The 25,735-nt window shown below is 34.5% G+C and overlaps 1 protein-coding gene across 5 annotated transcripts in view; it reads left to right on the forward strand.

Annotated features, from left to right (window-relative positions):
- The window catches only part of SCN2A (sodium voltage-gated channel alpha subunit 2), a 139,291-nt gene that overhangs the window by 85,732 nt on the left and 27,824 nt on the right, over window positions 1-25,735 (forward strand). For all 5 annotated transcript variants that reach the window (XM_053215216.1, XM_053215212.1, XM_053215214.1 and 2 more), the window contains exons 14-17: window positions 3,116-3,354; window positions 9,323-9,496; window positions 12,172-12,528; window positions 16,467-16,946. In XM_053215216.1, coding sequence (XP_053071191.1) covers window positions 3,116-3,354; window positions 9,323-9,496; window positions 12,172-12,528; window positions 16,467-16,946 — 1,250 coding nt within the window. The remainder of the gene's footprint in view (window positions 1-3,115; window positions 3,355-9,322; window positions 9,497-12,171; window positions 12,529-16,466; window positions 16,947-25,735) is intronic.

Here is a 25,735-nt window from a genome sequence, read left to right on the forward strand (position 1 = left end):
CCAGGAAAAACCCACAGTGTAGATGGCTGAATATATCACAGCCATGTCAATATTACAAGACCCAATTTCTATAATATCCTACTGCAGTATCAGAAATCTTTTCACTGATTTCTATGGAATATTAAACTCAGTACGTTCTTCTCCAACCTCGCCTGCGTTAGCTTGCACTCCCTCTTCTCCCCCAGCTGCCAGTAGCTTGCTCCTCCCTGTCCCTCCAGGTAAATCTTTTGAAGATTCTCTGGTCTTCTGCTCCTTGCCATAGCAAAACCACTGAGAGGAAGCTGCCAGTGGTTCTGCTACCGATGTCAGCAGCATGTCTGCTCCCTAAAGCAAGAAGTAGAGAAGGAGACAGGGTAAGTCTAAATCAACAGTCCTACTTTGCACTTCTGATACCATTAAGTTTGAGCTGACATAAGAAATTACTTGAAAAACATCAATCCACCACAAGATTGGACTTGTCCACTAATTAAGATATGGAGTTCAAAATGAGTGCACCCAAATGGCTCTCCATTGAAATGTATCTCAATGGAGTTGCCTAGGATGTCCTAGAAATATGTATAATTCAGGAAGCAGGAGACTGAGTGTTTGGTTTAATATCTGCAGAGCTTTGTGACTTTATACTTTTGTGAGGGACAATGGCAACATTTTCATTCTGTTTTTCGTTGGCTATATGGAATGTGGCATTGATCTATGTTGGTTGTTAGCAATACTTCACATACACATGCATACTAGAGCTGTCTTTAATATGGTGCTTCCTATTTTTGTTCCTGCTAACAGTAGAAAGGTTTCTTAAGTTGACATAATTTGCTTATTTGGGGATCTTCCTTCAAAGCTAATCATGGTTTAATTTATCCTTTTTTTTTTTTTTTGGAACCAGGCTTGTTGATCCAGCTGGCTGGCATCTTTTGTTTTCCTTCTTTTGAACTACAGTCAAGTCTCCATTGTCCATGGTAACGAATAGCCTCCTATTTAATGAAATTGTTTGCTTTTCAAGTTTTAAAGGCAAAAACCGCATAGAAATGTTTCCTGGTCACATCCATGGGAAGGATAGTGAGAGGGAAAGTTACAAACACCTGAGGAATTGAGGAGAGCCAACAAAATATCTAAACTGGGATGTAAATGAATCCCACTGCGGATAATCCACACAGGAATAATGGAGAAATGGCTGTCGTTCTTTCATGAGTGCTTTGTTTTGTTTTAAAATGTAAGATTATTTTTCTCTGTCTCTGTCTCCCTCTCTCCTGTCATTCTCTCTCTCTCTCTCTCTCTCTCTCTCTCTCTCTCTCTCTCTCTGGCATGAATAATTGAATGATTTTATTTTAGAACTAAAACAACTTTGCTCCACTTTTTCCTGGTGTCAAGATGAGCAACACTGGATGAATTTTCCCTTTTGAACTTTTCTCTGGTATATTTTTTTTTCTACACAATTCCTGTTTGCTTCTTTTTATCTACTGAATGACAAGTAGCATTTTAAAAAATAACTTATTCTGACTACACATAGACCAAGAGTCATTATTTCATTTCTCTTTTGTTATTTACTGTAAATGAAATCTCTTTATCTTCAGTATAAGCATGATGTTATGTAGGAGTCTTAAAAGCATCTATGCAATAACTGGTGATTAATAATTATGTATTGCCTTTGATTTATACCTCAACTCTTCTTTATTATTTACACAATTACATATTAAGAGAAATAGAATAAACTGTGCACTTGAAGAATTTTAATACCTAAAGAGATCACTGAAGAATCTACCTCCAATAGACTTCTGTTAAAAATAATTGGGAAATTAATCTCCTAGAGGGAAGTGGTAAACTTACAGCATTAGCTAATAGTGAATGTTTATCAGCAAAACAAAAAAATCATTAGCTGTGGTCATGTTTACCAATTCCATATGCTGTTTTCTCTCCCACAAAGTTTAGCTCCTAGTAAATTATACCAGGTTTGGAGGGATATTACAGTTGCTACTATAGTAATACTAAGGTAACTGATCAGAGTCAAATATGTCATGAATGAAAAAAGAATCTTTCCCTCTACTTTACTGTTAAGAAATGGTGGTCTCATATTTAGCAGAGCAGGTAATCAGGTGTGAAGCAATAACACGGGCAGAAAACAAGTTCTCCAGTCTCTTCCCACTCAAGAGTTTATTAAAAGAACATCTTACCCAAGAAGATAGTAATCTCCCACTTCCTAATTCTCCAAAATTCTTTGCCAGTATTTACCAAGTTTCAGTATTTTGAATATCACCTTAAAGAGCTGTGCAATCTCTCTTCTCTCTCCTATTTTTTAGTTGAAATGCTTCTTGAAACCATTGTACCTTTTTCTTAAATAATGTATTTTGATATGAAATTTTATAGGCTTGATACGATAATTACACAATTTAATACATTAAAATAAATTCACACCATGAAAATTTATGAGTTCTACATATGTTCCACCGAAAATCCTCTTGTATTTTACCAGTAGCACATAAGTCCCAGTTGAAACATTGATTTATGCTAACAGTGAGTATCCCAGTTCCTTAAGGTACATATTTTCTCTTCTTTTGTGCCCTCTAGTTAAATAATGAAATATAGAGAAAAACAATCTTGATGAGTTCAGTGTGCAAGTCTGTATTTACAAGGCTTATCTGGAAACTTTTTAACTAAGACTGGTGACACTGACAAAAATATCTCATTTTGCCTCAAAACACATACCTAATCCAAGAAACTGAGATTCAGTATGATAACTGATAAAGATTTTAAGACATCTCCTCAGAGGGATTCTTTGATAACATATATGCATCTGGCTCTATCTGGAGCATGGATGAGCTTAACCCAAGTCCTACCCATTAGTTTTGGATATCCTTGAAGATAATTTTCAGACAGTTTAATATTGCAGATAGAATCTTAGAAATTCTGTTTAGCCAAAATAGATTTGGAAAGTTCACTAGCCTTTTTGTGGCCATGTTTTCTACAGCAAAACCATGATAGGTGAAACCTGTTCCACAACCAGATTAACCCATTAAGGCCTTTTGACAACTTTAGATTTCTAAAAATTCACTTTCAATTTAAACCAAATGCTGCTTAATAGAAAGTAAGCAGTTTTCATGAGTATTGTAACTTTTTTTTTTTCCAGAACTTGAAGAATCCAGACAGAAATGCCCACCCTGCTGGTACAAATTTGCTAACATGTGTTTGATTTGGGATTGCTGTAAACCATGGTTAAAGGTGAAACATCTCGTCAACCTGGTTGTGATGGACCCATTTGTTGACCTGGCCATCACCATCTGCATTGTCTTAAATACTCTTTTCATGGCCATGGAGCATTATCCTATGACGGAGCAATTCAGCAGCGTGCTGTCAGTCGGAAACCTGGTAAGACTCACTGAGGGTTCCTCTTCCCACTGAAAGAGTTCATGATTGCTTTAAGGAATTTCATATATCGCCCTCAAGTTAAATATGAATTAATTGGCCATGTAAACCTGGACAGCAAAAGTTTAACATCCCTTTTTCAACAACAAAAAATATATTGCTACAGTTAAGGAGTGGGAAAGAATTAAAAATTTTATGTACAATTTGATTTAGAATTAAATTTAAATTGCCCATCCATTAGAAAGATTATTATAGGGCATCTGGGTGGCTTAGTTGGTTAAGCATCCCACTCTTGGTTTCAGCTCAGGTCATCCTCTCCTGGTTTGTGAGTTCGAGCCCCATGTCAGTCTCTGTGCTGCTGGTGCGGAGCCTGCTTGGGATTCTCTCTCTCCTCCTCTCTCTCTGCTTCTCTCTGTCCCTCTCTGTCTCTCTCTCTCTCAAAATAAATAAATAAATTTAAAAAGAAAAATGATTATGAATTATAGAGGACATTGGTCTATGATAACAAGATTCTGTGTATTTCTCAGGTATTTGGAATAGATTCTTAAGAACATGACTACATTTGTCAATCAAACTGTAAAATATACCAAGTTAGATAATTTTGAAATATAATTTATAAACACCTGAAGATGAATTCTTTTGGGAGGAAATATCACATAGAGATTATTTCTGTGTGAATTTTTCTCGTAAATTTACGAATTTATAATGATGAATTTTTGCATACATTTTCACTTAAAAATTTGTGTTAACATTCACTGGCTATATGGTAGAGGGATAGAAAGGAAAGTGATCTTCCACTGAGAAACAAAATGAGGGCACCTGGGTGGCTCAGTCTGTTAAGCATCCGACTTTGGCTCAGGTCATGATCTCACAGTTCCTAAGTTCAAGCCCCATGTCGGGATCTCTGCTGTCAGTGCAGAGCCCACTTCGGATCCTCTGTCCCCCTCCATCTGCCCCTCCCCCCACTCACTCTCACTCTCTTCCTCTCTCTCCCTCTCTCTCTCTCTCAAAACTAAGTAAACATTAAAAACATAAACAAAATGAATAAATTCAGGCAACAAAATATATTGATACCAATGTAAGTGGCTTAAGTTCTCATGCACCTCCCAACCTGAGAAATGAAATTTACATGAGCTCCCTCTTTCTAGGTTCCCATAAATTCAGTCCTAAGGTAGATACTATGATTGTCTGTATTTTACAGTTGGGGCAACTGTACCCATGAGAAATTGGCAGAACAATGGGAGGTCTGAACACTATATCAGAGACTCTGAAAGCTATTTCAGAGACTCCTACAAACTGTGGTCAGAAATCATAGAACTGGAGGGTAGGAAAGGACAATAACATTACCTAGTCCAAATTTTCACCTATATAAGAACCTCTTCAACATTATTTCTAAAAAATGAGAAATGGATGAAAGAAACTTTATGGAGGTGGATATTAGGAAACAACTCAAATGGGAATAAGCAAAAATAAAGGGAATTCATTACCTCAAGTAGCTAATGTCCATTTGGGCACAGCTCCATGTTTTAACCTATCTAGATTCTGGTTCTCCAGCAATGTCATTGGGAGTCATTTTCTGACCCTACTTCTTCCCAATATGTTTCCTTCATCTCTGGCTGGGTATTCTATTGATGGCAGCATTCTACCAACTTTTATCTTACACCTGAGCAGAAGGATTGTGCTTCCTAACTAGTTACTTTAACAAAGGTCTAAGAGTAGAATATTGTTGGCCTGGTTGTAGTTACACGACTATTTCTAAGCCAGTCAGTTACTCTGATTCTAGAGTTAGAATACCCTATTTGAGCACACCAGTACCATTTCTTATCACTGAAGACAGAGTAAATGAGTGGATTATAAAGAGAAAAAAAAATCCAAATCTGACATTTCTAGGAGAGTAGATGCTGGAAAGACAAAAATAACAAATGGACAATTCAAAGTGGAACTTGTCTTTATGTGTTAAGGAAGGCAGGAATTGCATTTTGAGATGAATCATGGAATAGTGGAAAATATATGGACAGGATACACATTCTTCTCAAGACATATGAAACATTACCCAAGATAGGTTATATGTTAGGTTATAAAATAAACCATAATAAACTTAAAAAGATTGAAATCATACAAAATACTTTTCTGATAAAAATGGAATTAAATTAGAAATCAATGAAAAATGGAGTGCCTGGGCGGCTCAGTCGTTTTAAGTGTTCAACTCTTGCTTTCAGCTAGGTCATGATCTCACAGTTCTGTGAGATCAAGCCCTGCGTTGGTGTCCACACTGATAGCATGGACCTACTTGGGATTCTCTCTCTCTGCCCCTCCCCCTCTCACGCTGTCTCTCTGTCTCTCTCTTTCTCAAAATAAATACATAAACATTTTAAAAGATGACTCTTTGAAAAGATCGGCAGAAATGATAAATCTTCACCTAGACTTATAAAAAAAAGTCAGGAATGGGGTGCCTGGGAAGCTCAGTCAGTTAAGCATCAAACTTCAGCTCAGGTCATGATCTCACAGTTCGTGAGTTTGAGCCCCATGTCTGTGAAATTGAGCCCTGCATCTTAGCTGGCAGTACAAAGCCTGGAGCCTGCTTCAGATTCTGTGTCTCCCTCTCTCCCTTTGCCTTCCCCCACTTGCACTGTTTCTCTCTCTCTCTCTCTCTCTCTCTCTCTCTTTCTCTCAAAAATAAATAAACATTAAAAAAATTTTAATAAAAATTTAAAATAAATCAGGAATGGATAGGGGACATCACTATGGGCCTTACATAAACAAAAGTTTAAGGAATACTATGAATAATTTATGCCAACAAATTAATAGCCTACATGAAATGGAAAAATTCCCAGAAAGTAACAAACTACTGAAACTAAGTCAAGAAGAAATAGAAAATCTGAAAAAACCTGTAGTAAGTAAAAATTGGATTAGAAAAAAAAAACAAACTACTCCTACAAGGATAGCCTAGGCCCAGATAGTTTTATTGGTGAATTCTATCAAAGTTTTAAAGAATTAACACCAATCCTTTGCAAACAGTTCCAAAAAATAGAATAAAAAGGGACACCTCACAACAGAGTTTAGAATTTGAAGCCAACCAAGATAGAGAAACTGAACAAACACTTCAAGCTTTTCTTTGAAACCCCACATGGGCTGCACTTCAGAAGTAAAGACTATGCTGAAGAATTAGAATTCAGCTAGGACAAAGAATAAACCAAAATCATTCTGCCCTAATGAAATATAAAACATAGCTACCATAAATTCCAGGTGGCCAACCTGTAACCTAATTGCCTGATAAAGCAAAAATCATTGTTGTTCAGAGGAAAATAATTGATCAGAATTCTCTACAACACATCACATCACATAAAAAATTGCATGATATGTGAAGGAAATAGGAAAACATGTCTTAGTTGAGAGAAAAAACACTCAATAGAAATAGATCCAGAAATGACTGAATTGCTAGCATCAACATAAAAGGACTTTAGAGGAGCTATTATAAATGTGTTTAATGCTCTGAAGGAAATAAATAGTCATAAAGAATAAACAGATGGAGAGTATGAGCAGGAAAAAATGAAAACTATAACGAAGAATCATCTAGACATTTTAGAACTAAAAAGAAAAAATCTTAAAATGAAAAATTCATTTGATGGGTTTTTTAAAAAGCAGACAACAGAAGAAAGGGTTGCTAAACTGAAGCAAATCAATAGAATGATCCAATTTGAATGGCAGAGGAAAACCAAAAAGAAAAGTATACTGAGTCTTCCTAATCTGCAAAATAACATCAAATGGTCGAATATTTGCATAATGGAGACCCAGAAGGAGAAAGGTGAAGAGTAGAACAAAACAAATATTTGAAAAAGCAATGGCCAAAATTTCTCAAAATTGGTGGCAAATATTAATTTAGACATTTTGAAATTAAATTATAAAATTTCAGTGAACATCAGCAAGGATAAATTTAAACTACATTGGGCAAATCTTAGTCAAGCTGCTGAAAATAAAAGAAACTTTTAGAAACAGCCAGAAGACTGGGGCTGATATCTCATCAGAAATAATTCAGTCCATGAGAAAATGGCCTGATGAAAGAAAGAAAAAAAGAAAAAGTTAACTTATTATTCTGCAGTGAAATTATCCATCAAAAGCTAATGTGAAATGACTTTAACATGAACAAAAACAGAGAAGTTGTGCCAGAATTATGCTACAAGACATGCCAAAGGAAGTTAGTTCTTCAGGCTGAAGGAGAAAAGCATATTAGATGGAAAATTGAATCTGGGAATGATGGTCACGCAAAATTTTAAAATGTAGGTAAATAGAAAAGACTGTCTTTTTTCCTTAATTTCTTTAAAAGACAGCTGATTTTTTAAAGCAAGAGTTTACAGTGTATGTAAGTGTAAAATATATGAAAAGATTAGCACATATGATTGGGTGGCAAAAAGATTGCTTAGAAAAGAAACAAAAAGTGTTACACAGTATTTAATACCTGTAGAATATGCAAACGATGGAGGTCTACTCAACAATAAAAGGAGAATAAGCTGGTAATGCCTGCATGGATGAATTTCAACCTGAAGTATTCGAGAGATATTTGGAAAAGTCAGTAAGACTGTCAGGTTTCTGAGATAGTCACCAAGTTTGAGAGTGAGTTCATTTACTGAGTTAGTATCAAAAGAGAAGCAAGATTGTGCAGAGAAAATTTTAAGGTGAATTTTGGATCTGTTGAATTTGAGATACCTGTAAAATAGCCATTCAATGAAAGTATTGAATAAACAAGTGGGTATATATTTCTGGACCTCAGGAGATGTGCTTGAATGGAAAAATAAATCTCAAAGTGTAAACTTATTGTAAAAGGAAAATTAGAGTAAGAATTTCCAGGACAGAGAAACCTCTGAAGAAATCCAATATCGAATAATTTGTTAGAAGAAAAGCAACTGAGAAGTGTCCAGGGAGGTGTGGATCACTGAAGCCAGGAACAGAAAATATTTTAAAGAACAAGGAACAGTAAACAGTGTGAAAAAACTTCTGAAGAGGTAAGCAAGATAACTGCAAAATTTTCAATTGAATTTAGCAATGGTGATGTTGGTGGCTATGTTGGTGAAATTGGATAAAGCAGGTTGTGTTGACTGATATGTTGTAAAGTTGAAGAAATGGAACTACTGAGTATAGCAAATGCCCAACCTCTTAAAGAAGTTGGGCCATGAGGAGAGGATGTATAGGGGGTAGCTAACAGGGGAAGTAGAATTCAAGGAGAGTTTCTTTGATGATGCTGGTGGTAGAGAAGGACTGAGTGTCCATTGCTCCCTATAAAATCCCAATTGGAAGCAGTCAGTAGCAAGAAGAGATTAAAACTACAGGTTAATTGAGAAGATGAATTCTTTGAGAAGACCAAAGGAGACACAGAACACAGGCAGAGAAATTAGAGCAAAGCATGGGTTTGGATATAAGTAGTTAGGTAGATGGAACACTGAGAAAGTTCAGGCTGGCTGACCTCTGTTACCTCTCTGTGACGCAGAAGTACTGAGAGTGAAAGATAAGGAAACAGTTGAAGACATGTGGAGGAGAAAGGTTGAAATAGTTGTAGAGTAAGGAAATAGAGAATGGAGAATGCTGCTTCTTTTTGGTCAGGAAAATAATTTTTATTTTTAGTATTCTTACCATCAGTAGGGCTGGTGGTGACCATGTTTATTACAGCTAATGTGAAATATTCTTAGCACAAGACAGAGCCGAGCAGTTGACCATAATGATTTAACTGAACCTTTCATGTAAGATAACTAAAATGACAATATTAATTTTATTGTCTTAATTCATGTACGCCTCATCATTAATAAGCCTTAAATATAATAAAGTTAAATATTGATTTGAGTACAGACCATTTGAGGTTACTGATTTGTTGGACCTAAACCAACTTTTAAAATTTGTAATTGGATTGTGGTCTGTTGGGAGACAATAATTATTAGTGTTTTCAAGAGTATTCACTTGTGTAATAACATTTCTCATTTAGGTCTTCACTGGGATCTTCACAGCAGAAATGTTTCTGAAGATAATTGCCATGGATCCATATTATTACTTTCAAGAGGGCTGGAATATTTTTGATGGCTTAATCGTGAGCCTTAGTTTAATGGAGCTCGGTTTGGCAAACGTGGAAGGATTGTCAGTTCTCCGATCATTTCGGCTGGTAAATTAACTGGGAGTATCCGTAATGTTTTTATAATTAATATAATCAGACATCACTCTTATCTAGTAAGAATTATAGGATTTCCCACAGTTACAATATTATTTGAATACATTTAAAAACACACTGGATTTCTCCACAATCAGACAGTACTTTGATCTTTATCAGAGCTTTCATGGATAGATGAAGTTCATTCAAATGAACAGCCAACAGTTCTGTCTTTAGTGATTGAATGGCAGGGCTAATGGGGAGGGAGAAAAAAAAAGGATTCATATATAAATCCAACTCACAATTAAACAACACAATATTCATCTTTCAGTTATGTGGAGTTAACCATTCATAAGGCTTGGCTGAGATTTAGGATGAGCCACCTTTCTCTCAGAGGCTCAAGAATTATGGACTTGCCCACTTTGCCCCCATAGAAGTCAAGACGTGAGACTGGGTAGAGTAGACAAGAGAAGATGATAGAGCTTCCCATGCATTTGCCCCTTCAGCCAACCAGGAAGTCACCAAATCCAGTCTCTAAGAAGAGTTGCCTATATTATGTTTTATTAATTTTAAACAAAGTCTTTTACTTGATCTTTATATTCATCAGCTCACGAATCTTTTAAATTAAGAGACAAAATATCACTTGGCGCATTTCCATTTAAAGTGTGATATGTTTTATCATGCTATTACTTTGAGTTGGCTCTTTTTGTGATTTACTTTCAAATAACAGAGGTTGTATATAATTTGTAAAGACAAGTTCCTATCGGTAACTTATCTTAATGGTGATTAGGTTCAAGAGTTTGCTGTGAAGTCTTTTGAGAATTCCCTTACTGCCTTCAAAGATCAAATTTGAGTTGAGATCCTTACAGCTAAGGTCCTTACCTAGTCGTCTAGATAGCTATGAGTCTAATTTGAACCTAGAAGGATGCCAAACAACAGCAACAGAAATGATTAGAAATGATTGTATAACAAGTAGTATGGGCAAGTACTTTAAAAAGTGTTTAGTAAATCTTTGTGATGATTGTGATTCAGTTTGGGGAAGTAGGAAGTGATAGGAAATAATATCATTAGTGTTTTGCTTAGTATGTAGGCTGTTTTGCATTAATTATTCCCTGGCAATAAAGTAAACATTTTGATGCTTATATTTTGTTCCTTTGGATCACTTATATGCCATTAAATAACGCACTACTCCTGGCCTGACATTTCCTGAAACATCAGAAATGAAACGCTGCTGCAGTTGAACTATAAATGGTACTTTAGAGGATTCCATGAGCTAATAATACAACCAACATGTCAAGTACAGTGGTGCAAGCCATTTACACACTATACTGAGTTGATTTATTAAGTCACTAAAGACATAAGAGTTGACAAAATATATATATTTTACTTAAGTCCAAGTATTTCTTATTCAAATAAAGTAGTTCGAGTAATCCCCCCTTATCTGTGAGGATATGTTTCAAGACCCCCTGAAAATGTAGATAGTACTGAACCCTATATATACTGTTTTTTCCTATACATACACACCTGTGGTAAAATTTAATTTATAAATTAAGCACAGTAAGAGATTAACAATAATAAGTAATAATAAAACAGAACAATTACAACAATATACTCTTAATAAAAGTTATGTGAAGGGCGCCTGGGTGGCTCAGTCGGTTAAGCCGCCGACTTCGGCTCAGGTCATGATCTCGCGGTCCGTGAGTTTGAGCCCCGCGTCGGGCTCTGTGCTGACAGCTCAGAGCCTGGAGCATGTTTCAGATTCTGTGTCTCCCTCTCTCTGACCCTCCCCTGTTCATGCTCTGTCTCTCCCTGTCTCAAAAATAAATAAAATGTTTAAAAAAATTAAAAACAAAAAAAGTTATGTGAATGTGGTCACTCTTTCTCAAAATATCTTACTGTATTGTACTCACCCTCTTGTGATGATATGATATGAGGTGACAAAGTGCCTATGTGATGAGATGAAGTGAAGTGAATGACGTGGGCATTGTGACAAACTGTTAGGCCACTATTAACCTTCTAACAATATGTCAGGAGAAGGATCATCTGCCTCCAGACCATGGTTGACTGTGGGTAACTGAAACCACAGAAAGTGAAAACGCAATTAAGGGCAGGGGGATTACGGTGTAATAAATCTCCTATAAAATACAGCCTGATGTTACAGCCAACTAAAGATAACAGCAAGATTAAAGCAATCTAAAGATTTAAAGAAATTAGTTGGTTTTTCTCTTGTACCTTGTATAATTTGTGTTAACTTTATCTGTACCTGTGCATCTCAAGTACACTACAAAATGTATCTACTTTGGGCTTCTAAGTAATGACAGCCTCCACTTCTTTGAAACAGTTTCTGCTAATTAATCACCATCAATCTTAGATATATCAGTTTCCCATAGAAAAACAAAAAGAATATTACATATGCTTATGTAAGATTCTGGAAATTTTGGTGTATCTTATTATTAAAATGCCATTAAGAACTGTATAATGTAATTGTTTTATTTACAAAATAGTCTATTTTAGAATGAAAAATAATGCATGGTATTAAATAACTGATACATTTGCTAGATAATAGTTTGACACACAAATAACCCACCACCCTACAATTAAGACAGTTATGCTGTAGATTTTCCCTGTAAATAAATTTACAGATTCTTTAGAAGGCAGGGCAGTAATAGCCTTCTTGCTCTTGTTTCCAGCTCCGAGTTTTCAAGTTGGCAAAATCCTGGCCCACCCTGAATATGCTGATAAAGATCATTGGCAATTCTGTGGGGGCTCTAGGTAATCTCACCTTGGTGTTGGCCATCATCGTCTTCATTTTTGCTGTGGTCGGCATGCAGCTCTTTGGTAAGAGCTACAAAGAATGTGTCTGCAAGATTTCCAATGATTGTGAGCTCCCACGCTGGCACATGCATGACTTCTTCCACTCTTTCCTGATTGTGTTCCGCGTACTGTGTGGAGAGTGGATCGAAACCATGTGGGACTGTATGGAAGTTGCTGGCCAAACCATGTGCCTTACTGTCTTCATGATGGTCATGGTGATTGGAAACCTGGTGGTATGTAGTAAAAATATTTTCCTTATTTTCGGTAAAAGACAATATAGCCATAAAAATTATGTTCAACAGATGAATGTTTTATGTTTTTGGCCTTTTTAAAATCAATCCTCAATTATTCATTATTGCAGGAACCAGGTATAGTTTAGACTATGGAGACCCACATAAGTCTTCTTTAAATATTTGTTTATTCTTTGTTTTTAACTTTTTCCAGTTTTATTGAGACATAATTGGCATATAACATAAACTCTTAAAATACCTTTTGAATCAAAGTTGTTCTTCATCACTATACCTCTTACTATTCCATGGAGAGAGACATTTCTGGCTTTTACCTTTCAGTTCTTGTATTAAAGCATGGATGTGTTACTAAGAATAGTCACTCATTTTATTTATAAGTATCAACAACAGTATCACTTGAAAATGTTTCATATTCAGTTCTCCTACAAATTGGAGTTAAAAATTAATGATGATCTCAATCCATTAAACACGCATAAGTTATTTTGTACTTAGAAACTATAGTGTTGGCAAGTAACATTGACTCAAAAATCACTTACCATGTCTATATCCAATGAACCATTCTCAACACAACTTTACTGATTCCTGGAGGCATGGAAAAGCTGATAAAAAAATATATATGACGCAGTGATATGACTTACTCAAACAGGATTAAAATAGAAAGTATCTAACACATGTCAAAAGTGTAAAAACAAAGTACTATATATCAAGTTCACTAAGTGGAAACATTGCTTTACAATGGCAAGGATAATCAAGGAAGGCTTTGTCAAGGAGTTGAACCTGAATTATCCTTAATTAAGATGTAAGATTAGGTTGTTAGGAAGAAAAGTAGACTGTCCCAAACCAAGCAACAGTGGACCCAGTGGATGGAGAAGAGAAAACAATAGACTTAATGAGGGGATCAGGTTCTTCTACTTTAAATATTAGGTAATTATACTGAGTTTCATGATTAAGTCCCAATCCAGAGGCATAGAACAAGGACTGACATAACCAATATTTTAAAGTATATAATTTATAGACTTAATTTCCTTTCACATAAAAGTAACCTCCAGTTCCCCAAAGGAAGAAGAAAAGGCTAACAGTTATCATTTATTTCTATTCATTTGCAGATTTCAACCTCCTCAATATTGGGTTAGATAATTCAGACCTATTCTTGAAGTAACAAAAAACATGAGCAGTGTGCGATCCAGAAATTTGAACTGTGACTTAAAATGACAAATATTTATTATCTCTAGTTTCTGTGGGTCATACATTTGGGAGCAGCTAAACTGGGTGGTTCTGACTCAGGGTCTGTCATAAGGTTGTTGTCAAGATGTTGGCTAGAGACCCAGTTGTCTTGACTGAAGCTGAAAGATCAGCTTCCAAGAAGGCTCCATCTCTTAGTTATTGGCAGGAAACCCCAGTTACTTATTGGCTGTTGGCACAAAGTCTCAGTTCCTCTCCACATGGACCTCTCAATAGGATTGTTGAGTATCTTCATGACATGGCAGCTGGCTTCTCCCATAGCAGGTGACATGAGAAAGAGGGCAAGGAGAAGCTTTCTTTGTGTTCTGATCTTGAGGTCATACACTGTCCCTCTGCCATGTTGTATTCATCAGAGCTAGTCACTAAGAAGAACTCAACTTAAGAAGGAATTGGGCTTTAAATTTTGAGTGGAGGAGTATCAAATAATTTGTAGGTATATTTTATAGCCACCACAATCCCCAGTACAACTTGCTTGCTTTCAGAGAAGTATAAGATTGCATAGTACAGAAACAGATAGTCCTAGGATTATATAGAACAGAAATAAAAGTCATAAGTTTGTATTATAGATTTCATTTGATTTCAAATATATGTGTATATACAGATAGGTATCCCATATAAATTATTAATTTACTGAAATAAGACAAATCTGACATGTAATTGTACAGAAGATTCAAGTTGAGAAGAGAATTTCAGAAGTATCTATACCTATGATGACATTTCATATAAACTTATATTACTATATATGAATAAAGAGATATAGTCTATAAAATAATCATTTCCATCTACATACATAAATTTAAATCCTGTACCTTTAAGGAAAGAATTAAAGGCTCTCCATTCTTTTTTTACTATCAGCTTTAAAAGTTTCTTCTTTTGTCATATCCTGGATATATTTCTGGAGTAACTAAGGTAGTAATAATATCTGTCATGTTTGCCACCAGTAAGGAAATGTGTTCAGATTACATTTGCTTAAACAAGGAAGAATGACTTGATGCACTGCCTCCTATAATTTTTACTTTTCATCCTCACTAAAGAGAAGAAAGTCCCCCAAAGGCGAACTGATAGAACACCATTTGAACTCACATAAACTTCTTATGGTGCTCCACCACAAGTGTCAGGAATCACTGTGATGCCTGGTCCAAAGGCAAGACAGAGGTGGGGCCACAGACTTCCCCACCCTCCTAACAAGAAACGGGAGTGGGCCATATATAGCGATAACAGTACTCTGTAGTATTTTCTCAGTACTTTGAAGAGAAAATACAAGTTGGATCTCACTCTGGAGAGTTGATTGATACATATCAAGAAAAAATTTCCTAATAGACAAAGTTCATTAATAAACCTTCAGAAATCAAATCTAGAAAACAATTATGACACCAAAATTCACTTTTATTATGGATAAAAACCAAAATGTAGCATTTTTTTCTTTCATCTATTTTTCATCCAAATAATAAATCCAAAAGCAAAGCACATTAAAATATAACTTTATTGGTAAATTCTTGAAGTAAAGGAGTAGGCCTTAGTATGAATACCAGCAGCCATGGTGTAGCCATTGAGAGATGTCAAGATAGACTCACAGCTTATCTGAAGTCGTTATTGGATCTTACAAATTTTTACATTTCTTACTACCATTGGTTGTACTAACGTGTAACTGGATATCAAAGGAGTTGTAGGCCTTATTAGCTTATTGGAAAGGTAGGAATGGACCAAGGATGCTGCCTCCTTTTCATTGTAGTTTTCCTTGAAATCTTTTCTAGGACTCTTCTTCTTTATTATTTACATTTTGTCTTTGGCTCCCTTTACTACTATATCCTTTTTTTACTCTATATGCTTGAATAATCAGAGACTCATAAACATTATCAATCAAATCCTGGAAAAAACTTACAGCTTGGCCTTGTCCCATCTGAATACGCTATCCCTTAGTAAATTATACTTGTTGAGTACGTAAATAGGTTTATAGTCACTAATCTTTTTACTCTCTCATGCCAGACGGGCTTATTTTTGGAGACTCAAGTTATAGATTAATTAGTAATCTTGTTCAAGGTAATACCTTGATTCCACCATCATAAGTCGATGTTAACATCATTATTATCATATAATAACTATTTTGTATAGTATTTCAGCCATTTTATAGATCTAGTGACCAAGATTTTCTGAACCAAAACTGTGGCTTTTGATTTAGCAATAGTTATATTTTTTTTCTAATTTGGTAAGTTATCTACGTGCAAAAATTGGTACAAACACATAAAAATAAAATCATGTTTATGGAATCATCTTTGGTTTTAGAAATAAAATTATAATAAATTATCAGTGTCCTGGAAAATCCAGGTCACATGGGGAAAATACTTAGCATCCCAAATAAAACTTTTTTTTTCCTTATTCACTGTATGGTTATCTAGATAACTAAGATTTCTCTTTTGGAACTGAACTTCATTTAGAAGTTTCTTATAATAGTGGTTTCAGTAATTTTGCAATGACTGAAAAGGAAATAGTGTTAATAGTATTACTTGATATTGGCCAGGTATTTATTCCATTCACCTTTTCCAGAATAGTTTATCATAAACTAAAAGGAATACCTATTAGTAAAAAAAAAATGAGATGTAAGAGTAATTTTGGAAAATTTATAGTTAAGAGCAACTGAAACAACACAATGTTTTGATCACCTATTTTCCTGTTGTGTTCAGGTTCTGAACCTCTTCCTGGCCTTGCTCTTGAGTTCGTTCAGTTCTGACAACCTTGCCGCCACTGATGATGATAATGAAATGAACAATCTCCAGATTGCTGTGGGGAGGATGCAGAAAGGAATTGATTATGTTAAGAGAAAACTACGTGAATTTATTCAGAAAGCCTTTGTTAGAAAGCAAAAGGCTTTAGATGAAATTAAACCTCTTGAAGATCTAAATAACAAAAAAGACAGCTGTATTTCCAACCATACCACTATAGAAATAGGCAAAGATCTCAATTATCTCAAAGATGGAAATGGAACTACCAGTGGCATAGGCAGCAGTGTCGAAAAATATGTTGTGGATGAAAGCGATTACATGTCATTCATAAACAATCCCAGCCTCACTGTGACTGTACCAATTGCTGTCGGAGAGTCCGACTTTGAAAATTTAAATACTGAAGAATTCAGCAGTGAGTCAGATATGGAGGAAAGCAAAGAGGTAGGAATTTTTAAATAAAAAGATGTTTTGACATAATGTATGCTTTAAACTATGAGACTACTTTAAGGTTATGTTTCATCTCTGTAAGAAAATAGAAAATGTCTATTGATACCCTTTCTTTGGCAAAGTTGGTGATAGATAAGTTGATGACAGATTAAAATGTAGCTAGACAAATGGTATGCTGACTCATTTTCTCAAATAGTCACCATTTTGGATTCTTGATAATATGAATATGCAGACTAATATGAATTTTTCTAATTTAAAAAAATAATTTTAGATTTGTGAAAGTGCCTTCATTTATTCACTTTCTTCCTTGTAATTCTCCCACAATGGTGTTTTTTGGTACATACTAGAAAAATACTTGGCGAGAGGGCAGTTCTAATTCTCACTTGGCTTTTATGAAACACTTCTTAAAATGTGATCTTACTTAGTTTGCACAGATATTTTTATTTATGAAAAATCTGATTGGGATCTTGACTTGATATTTACATATAGGTTCATGTTTCTGAAGTAAATGTTTTTTTAAGGAAGTGAAGGTAGTGATGAAGAATCATGCTGAAAGTGTGTTTAACCTTACTGAACCAGCACATGGTGTCTACACAAACAATATGCCATGATACATTAGAGAATGTAAAATTCTGAATTTACCAATTTACATTAAGCATCTTGGCAGTTTAAAGTATTCTTTGATTTCCTAGAAGAGTATGAGTACCAGAGGTGCTTTTAGTTTGTTTATAGGTTAATAAGCACAGGGTTGAGAATAAAGAGAAGAAAGAATTTAAATCCTTAGTGTTTAATTGTTTAACCATACTAAAATGAAAACAGAATTCCCAGTGATTAAAGCTTGAGTAAACAGAAAAATAACAGCCAAAAACAAAGATTCATCCTTTCTTGCCATTTGAATTGATTGACAGAGAAGAGAAAGACCTCTAGTACTGTCTTCATTCTAAGAAAGATAACTGGGGAGTTTGAGGCCCTGAAGGATAAACTTTAAGTAGCATAACAGTCACAAAAATTAGACATTAGTTAATAAAATTATGAACAAAAATATATTTCTATGAAGGAAACCTTAGCTATTTCCATCAGTATTTGCATGTGGATCACGTAAAATCACTGAAGAATATGCTATTTTTCATTCTTTCTTGCTTATAAGACAGGTAGTACTGCTAATTCAGTCATTAGGTAGAAGTAGATGTTAAACATGAAATCCAGAGGAAATTTAAATATAGGTACTAAAATTAACATGTAAGTAACAATGCCATAGCTCCTAGTTTCACAAAATAAGTGATGAGATTCAAGGGAAAACTTTGTAGCCTGAGGCAACAAATTGCTATAACTAGTTGGACTCAGATGTTTACTAATAAGGTCATTATTTTTAAATTTAACAATAACCATATATATATTAATAAAATTTTGGGTAAGCATAGTTGGTTGGATTATGCTGAAGGAAAGGGTGGGGCCTAATTTCTGGTATTGTATATTACCAGAAATTGAGGTCAGCATTTAGAAAATAGAATTGGGTCATTAAATTTTACTGTATATTCCCCTCTTGTTATCTTGACATCATACCAAACGCTAAACATTTCCCTTACAGTAAGGGAAGTCAATTTTTCTTTTTATGTATGTTTAATTTTAGGGTGTCATATAAACTAAGAAGAAATTATGAAGAATCAAATGTTAAAGCCACCAGTCAGTTTAAACTTTTGGCTAAGTTTGAATATCTTGACAGTGAGTCTTCTTAATTTTCAGAAATTTTAAAGTCTCAGGCTTCTCCAAAAGAGCGAATATTCATGTCTCACCTCAAACCATTATGTTCAACATAGGAGGAATGTCCAGTCAGGTGGGGTGTATAGTAGGAAAATGGAAGCTCTCCTTCCAGTTACCATTAAGCTTTTCCATTTGTTTTCTGTTTGAATTAAGTATTCCAAAATAATATATGTGAAGTCAGTACTTTGGAATTGGAGGAAGAGACTGATCTGCCAGTTGGAAATAGAATTATAGTATTGCCTTAGCTGTGGAGTCCTCTTGATTCCTTCCCACCTTAGAGATTGTTACCTGGTTGTTAAGTTTTATTACTTGAGAAATTTTCAATTCTGTCTTTATATCAAGCTTGCTAAATACAAACTAATGAAAGATTCAGTCATTAGATAGAAGTAGTCTGGGAAGAGAAATGTGCAGGTTTTCAACTTTGGTATCTAACCTAGTAGCTCTACACTAGAAACTAAACGAGATTTGAGAGAATTATCCAAGAATTCCAAATATTCCTACCTGAAATCTCTGTTTAGTGTTCTGTCTTCTAGTTATTTTTGTCTGGTCATTTTCTTAACTGGTGGGATGGGGTTGTGCTGTTAAATAACACATGTATAGTAGTAAGAAATGGTATGAAGTTTATGGATTTCTTTTCTAAATAATTTTTTTAAATTAAGGGGGGAAATGGGGCACTTTAAAGAATCTTTGGAATGTCTAGATGAATCCCTTTTTATAGGACAGATGAACCAAGTAGACTCGGAGGTTGTTTAGGAGTTTGAACTAAATCCTCTTTGATGTCTTTGACAAAGCTGTGTGATTCCTTGATAGCTTTTTGTATTTTCTCTATGGCGTTTACAATGTTATAATCATGTATACTTGAACTCAACGTTATTTGGCTGTATTTAATGTAATTCCTTTCATAGTTTGTGATTTCGAATGATTGATTTGTCTTTTAGTGTTTTAATAATGTTGAAGCCATGCTTGAATGATTATTTTTCAAAGTGAAATTTACTAGTGTAATATAGTGACCTTCACTGCTTACCATTCTTACTTCTCACAGGGGTAAAACCAAGCTGGAGCCATCAAGAGTGCAGCTCTGGTGTTTTTTAACCAGACAGAGGCTCGTGCCATCACTTTTACCCAGGTTACCCAAGCAAGTTGTACATATATAACTATAATCAGTTTCTAAATGAATTTTGACTGGCCTGCATGTTACTCAGCTACATTCCTTGCCCATCCATTGGCAGTAAAATAAAAATATGCACAGCTGCTCTTATGCTGAGTCATATAAAGCATGGTCAGGCAAGTCTGGCAACCCTAACTTTAAAAGAAATGATTTAGTTGCTAATCTTCTTACATAGATTTTAATAGAAACTATATTCAGTGAAAAGTAAAAGTGCATGCCTTAATGGATTATTTAGTTTCCATTTAATGCTACGGTTTTGAACATGCTAAGGGCTTATAGGAGAAATGTAGGTGCTCTTTGAAAAACTTGCAGAAAAGCTTTCTCTCCCGTTTTTTTTTTTTAATATAGCCTCAGGGGGTGTACTTTGTTCGTAATTTTTGTTCAGTGTCATATTAAATTTTTCTGAAGGGTAATCTGCAAATCAAAGCAATTCCTTATTCACGTGTAAACTGCCTAAAAGGTATTTTAATGTGACAATAATGTAAATGAATTGGAATGTTTCTATTTTAGTTGCTAGCAGCATGGGTATAATTTTTATCTGCTTCATTTTAAAGAAAATGACATTGCTTTATTTAGCAATTGGCCAAAAGTGTTTTAAATTTAGAGTATGATTCCCTGGGAGATTCTGTTGATATTTACCCCTAAAACTCCTAAGACTGAAAGAAAAGGAAGTAAATGCCTTTTGCACACCAAAAAAAATTTAAAAGTAAGATGATCATCTTTTAGGTGATGTGTTCATCTGAAAATAGATCTGGAATCCAACTTCTTCATTCTGTTGTTCCTCTGTCCTTTTCGGTTCTTTTCTCCCCCCTCTATTTCACCCAAACCTGCTGGGAAACTTTCTCCTGAAGAATATTATTTAAATATATCATGCACTGCAAACTCTTATATAGGTAGAGAATCATTGTGAGCTCTTTCAGTGTTTTGGAATGATAGGACCTTCCTTGTCATGTGACCATGGCAATGAGTATAACCCTCTTTGGGGTCCATTAGGTGGACCTTTGCATTTCCTGATGTTGAAATCATAGTTTTGTGCTCAAATATGTTAACAAAATTGCTTAGTGCAATTTAATTATTTTTCCAGAAATATTAATTAAATATTTTGTCATTTAGGTGCAGTTTCCTATTCTGCCATTAACTTTAGAACAAACCTACCATAAGCATATTTGGCTCTTTGGAAAGGAGCAATGATTATGTCATTCTTGTAGCATTCTTTTATACATTGGAACAAAATATTCAGTCTTTGGCACTCTAGACTCATGGAAGGTAATGCTTTAAATATTGGAGGAATGATGTGACATGGGATCCAAGAGATGTAGTTGCTCACAATGAAACACAGATACACATATACACAGAGACTAGAGAGATTTTTTTTGTCCTATAATGTATTCATTCTTCAGGAAAATGTGGGATTTGACTCCTTATGATAATGGCTTGTTTTTCCCAGTTTCTTGGGAAAAGGGAAGGTTAGTTTCATTATTTTCTGACTATTCCATTCATCAAGTTCTTATATAAACAGGCGTACAAGGAAAGTGATTATCAGATATATTACCTATTGGTTTATTTAGGAGATTTAACTGGAGTACGTATAAGGGAACACAAAGTAGGCAGAAACCAGTTTAAATTGACTCCATTTATTCTTAGCTCTCACATTATTATCATTTTCAATTTCCTTGAATATGTCTCTTATCCTCTCTCAGGAAACATTGTCTGCTCCCTAAAAAAAGTATCCTAGTTTCCAGTTCAAGGGGTGGGAAGAGGGAAAAAGATGGGAGAGAGGTCTGGGGGGATAGGTACAGTAAGAACCCATGTATTATTTTCTCCTGGAGAATGTTTAGTCCTCAAGGGAAAGTTTTCCAGTAGGATAGTAATTAAGGGAGAAAAAGGCTCTTAATATCCTTCATGTAAAAACAAAATGGGCCAAACATGTGTGTGTCTTTGGGGCACTCTACATCTGTTGACGGGTAGGCCAGCATGATATAAGGGTTACTTTTGCCACACCAAGAAGGATATTTAAAATCCAATTTATGGTTTAGAAAATTGTGTAATGTATCCTTTATAAAGACAAAAATAATTTCTGGGTAATGTAGTATAATGCTAATGATACTTTTGATTTTGCCATCTTCCTCATTAAGACAACAACAGTCCCTTTTTGGTATTAAGGTGCCACTTCGGCCTTAAGCTTATCCCAAAGCAAGAACGATTATAACTTTCATGAAAGTGTCATAATAGTGTTAAGGTTTGTCACGGAAAATAACCCAGAGCTCCTTAAATATAAATTCTAATTAAGATCCATGTGGAACAAAGGATTGCCGTTTTGGGGGGGCCAAAATCTTTAAATATGAAATGTTTGATTTAAGCTATGTTTGAGGCTATTTCTTTCTCTAAAATCCCAATTCCTTTCATTGAATCAGAGTAGAATATACATCTTTTTCTAAATTATATACAATCTTACTAATTATATTTTCTTAAAAATGTATCTCAATTTTATAATGAGAAACAAGTGTGCCTGTGAAAAAATAGCAAGTTTTCTCTCCCTTTTTCTGTTGTGATTTTTTTAAGTTTTTTATTTATTTATTTTGAGAGAGAGAGAGAGAGAGAGCAGAGGAGGGACAGAGAAAAAGAAGGAGAGAATCCCAAGCAAGTTCCACCCTGTGAGCACAGAACCAGACATGGGGCTCAGTCTCATGAACCGTGAGATCATGACTTGAGCAGAAATCAGGAGTCAGTTGTTAACCAACTGAGCCACCCAGGTGCCCCGTGATTAATTATTTTTAAAAGTAATTTTACTTTCTGAAAAAAAGACTAGTAGTTTGGCACACCAATGTTTAATAGTAATTTATCAATGATATGGAAAGTAAAAGAGATACAATGTTTAAAAATACAAAATGCAATATTATGTACTTTGATATTTATTTATTAGATAATTTAGCAAAATATGATTCTGTCCAGCTTAACTCCTACAAAAATACAGAAGATTTTCAATGGGAAGAGCCCTGTAATATGAGGTTTTCATTAAAATAAATGTTCAAGTAATATTTCCACCTGAAAGTAAATTATTGCCTATGCTACTCATAGCAAGTAACGATTGGCTATTCCTGTTTGATCTCTTTGATCCTGATATTAGAGTACACATATTTTGTTTAAATGTAACTAGGCAGGGTATCCTAATAATACTATTCAGTTCATTTATTTCCTGAAAAATAAGAACAAAAAATAAAAAGGGAACCTAAACAACCAAATTTTACAAGTTTTAATATAAAACTTGTCAAGTATAGAACTTGAAAGTATAGAACTGGTTCTATTCCTAGCCAATTCATATTTTGGTCTCTTACTCATATGGCATTTTGCAGTAGATGATGCCTAGTTTGGAGCATTTAAAAGCAACTTTTATTTGAAAATTCTTAAAGTACATGAGTTCTAATCATTCCATATAATGATGTATATTTGACAGTTCTATTTAATGAATTTGTACCATAGTTAGGATTTATTGTAATTATGACCATATCTGAAGCTAAAGAGTTTTATAGTCTTAGTTTGGTTCCTTTCATTTTTATGGACTCTTTACACATTTTAACTGTTAGTCAACATACTTTATATTATGATATTTGCCTCTTACGTAATTTTAAGAAAGTCATTGAATTGATGTTATCAAGAAAGACTTTATAAATCACAGTTTCTTGCCTACATCTCAGTACTATTGTTGAAAGAAAACTTTTTGTTAATTTAATATTCCAATGAGTATTTAGTTCTACTCTACACTAATACTTATAAGAATGTAAATATAAATTGAACTAATACTAATTTCATAGTCATGAAACTTAGGAATCAGTAATATCACAAGCACTATCTTGAACCTACAACATTTAAGTATGTATCACATCTACTAAATATTTTACATTGATAAAGGTTGGTTTTCCTTATGAATCATCAAAATATTCTCTAGAAAATTCTGGTAAAATGGGGTACAGAAGATCTAGAGTCCAGCTACTGACTCACTATAACTTTTGACAAGATAATTAAAGCCACATTTCTTTCTCTAAATAGACACTGGATTGGTTGACGTTGAAGAATAATGTACAGCTTAGATTCTTTATTTGTAAGCCAGGTGAAGTAATGCATGTGACAGGTGGACCCCTGCTGGTCCACATCAGAGGGAAGATGGAGAAGGATGAGAGTGCCTCTCCTTAAAAAGGTTCCGTTCACCAGTGGGACTGCAGATCCACTTACATCGTCGAGTCAAAAGAAGGAAAACATTGTCAGAATGACTCAGTATCAGTTTACTAATTCCAGAGTTAAACTATAATTTTCTTCATATACACATTTCAGGCCTGAATAATTGAAAGCCTGATGTTGAGACAGCACCCCTAATTCTAAAAGTTGCTGGCCATTATTTACACAATTCAGAATCTTAAAGGATTTGTGTTATTCTGCACATAAGTGTGAATATTATTTGTATTCCCTCGATGTGAAAGTATTTACTAGGAGATGTCAGAAGTAGTTACTGACAGAATAAAAGAGTCCATGCACTGGTCATTTATTCATTTATGCAACAAACATCTATTAAACACAAACATTGGATAGGTACTAGGGACACAAAAATGGCAAAAGTAGTACCTTTGCTTCAGACGATTAAGTCTGGTTATATACGTCTTCTAGAGACAAAACACTTTCATGGTGCACTTATGAAAAAGTAGTAACCTGACCTTTAAATACACAAATATTTAGCTCAGTAAAAAGACGTTACTTCTATATCAGTACTAAGGAACTGCACTAAATGAAAGAAGTGATAGTTTATGTTACAGGGATCCTCTGAAACATTTCAAACCAAGATCCACTGGAATTTATCTGATGACTTCTTCCAATCACTGTCAAGACCTAATCTTCATTTTGTTATGGAGAAGTCTATTCATTCATTCATTTTTTAAACAATATTTATTGAGTACCTGCGACATACCCAGCACTGATGTGGACTGTGGTACGGTCACTCACTAATGTGTGGAGTACCCTGAATATGGATCTTCATTTTTCCCTTGGGCTCATCCCTAGGTCTTTCCCCAATCTGTATTTACAGTGTTATCCTTTTTCCTAAAAGGAATGTATTCCATTTCTTATTGTGGGCTGTCTCTAGTTAGATCAGTTCTGACTAAGCTTCAGTTTTTCTGATTATCTATGTCATGTTTCAACATCTTACAAATGATAAGATCAGTATCTTTAGGTCCCTAATATGTAACAATTTTATGTGAATCAGATGGATTGGAATGAGACAATAATTTGGTCATTTCTTAGTCAATTGTATATAAACAGAGCTATACTTATCAAAGCCAAAAGACAAAGGATAGGAAATTATACGCAGTGTAAAGAATTAAAATATGTGCAATAAATATTCCCACTTTGCCATGTCATCTTAAACCAAAATATATTCCGATTGTAAGGACAAAGATATCATGATTATCTGTTTAGTATTGTGACACATTTGGTGAGCAGAAAAAGAATTCAACAAATTTCAAGCATTTTATAATATACAATACTTGATTTAATGTTTTGGTCAAATTAAAAAACAATCCTGAAACAGTTCTAAGAAGATAGACTCACATCTAATATTTATGCTTCTATCATTGATATTGTTAAATTGCACAAAAGCATTTTCAATCTCATATGTATCACATATAAGTAGTTGTAATTCATGAGCATCGCCATGCCAAGAAAATATTTTGTATAAAGAAAATTATTTTCATAAATTAAAGGAACCATCTTCCTGGGGCAAATCCATATAATCCTTAGCTCAAATATGAGTAGAGTATCTCTAGTACTGACTACAATACCCATTTTATAGTAATTTAACATACTTCAA

This window comes from Acinonyx jubatus, chromosome C1 (assembly GCF_027475565.1).
Source record: "Acinonyx jubatus isolate Ajub_Pintada_27869175 chromosome C1, VMU_Ajub_asm_v1.0, whole genome shotgun sequence".
In the NCBI taxonomy this organism is placed as follows: domain Eukaryota; kingdom Metazoa; phylum Chordata; class Mammalia; order Carnivora; family Felidae; genus Acinonyx; species Acinonyx jubatus.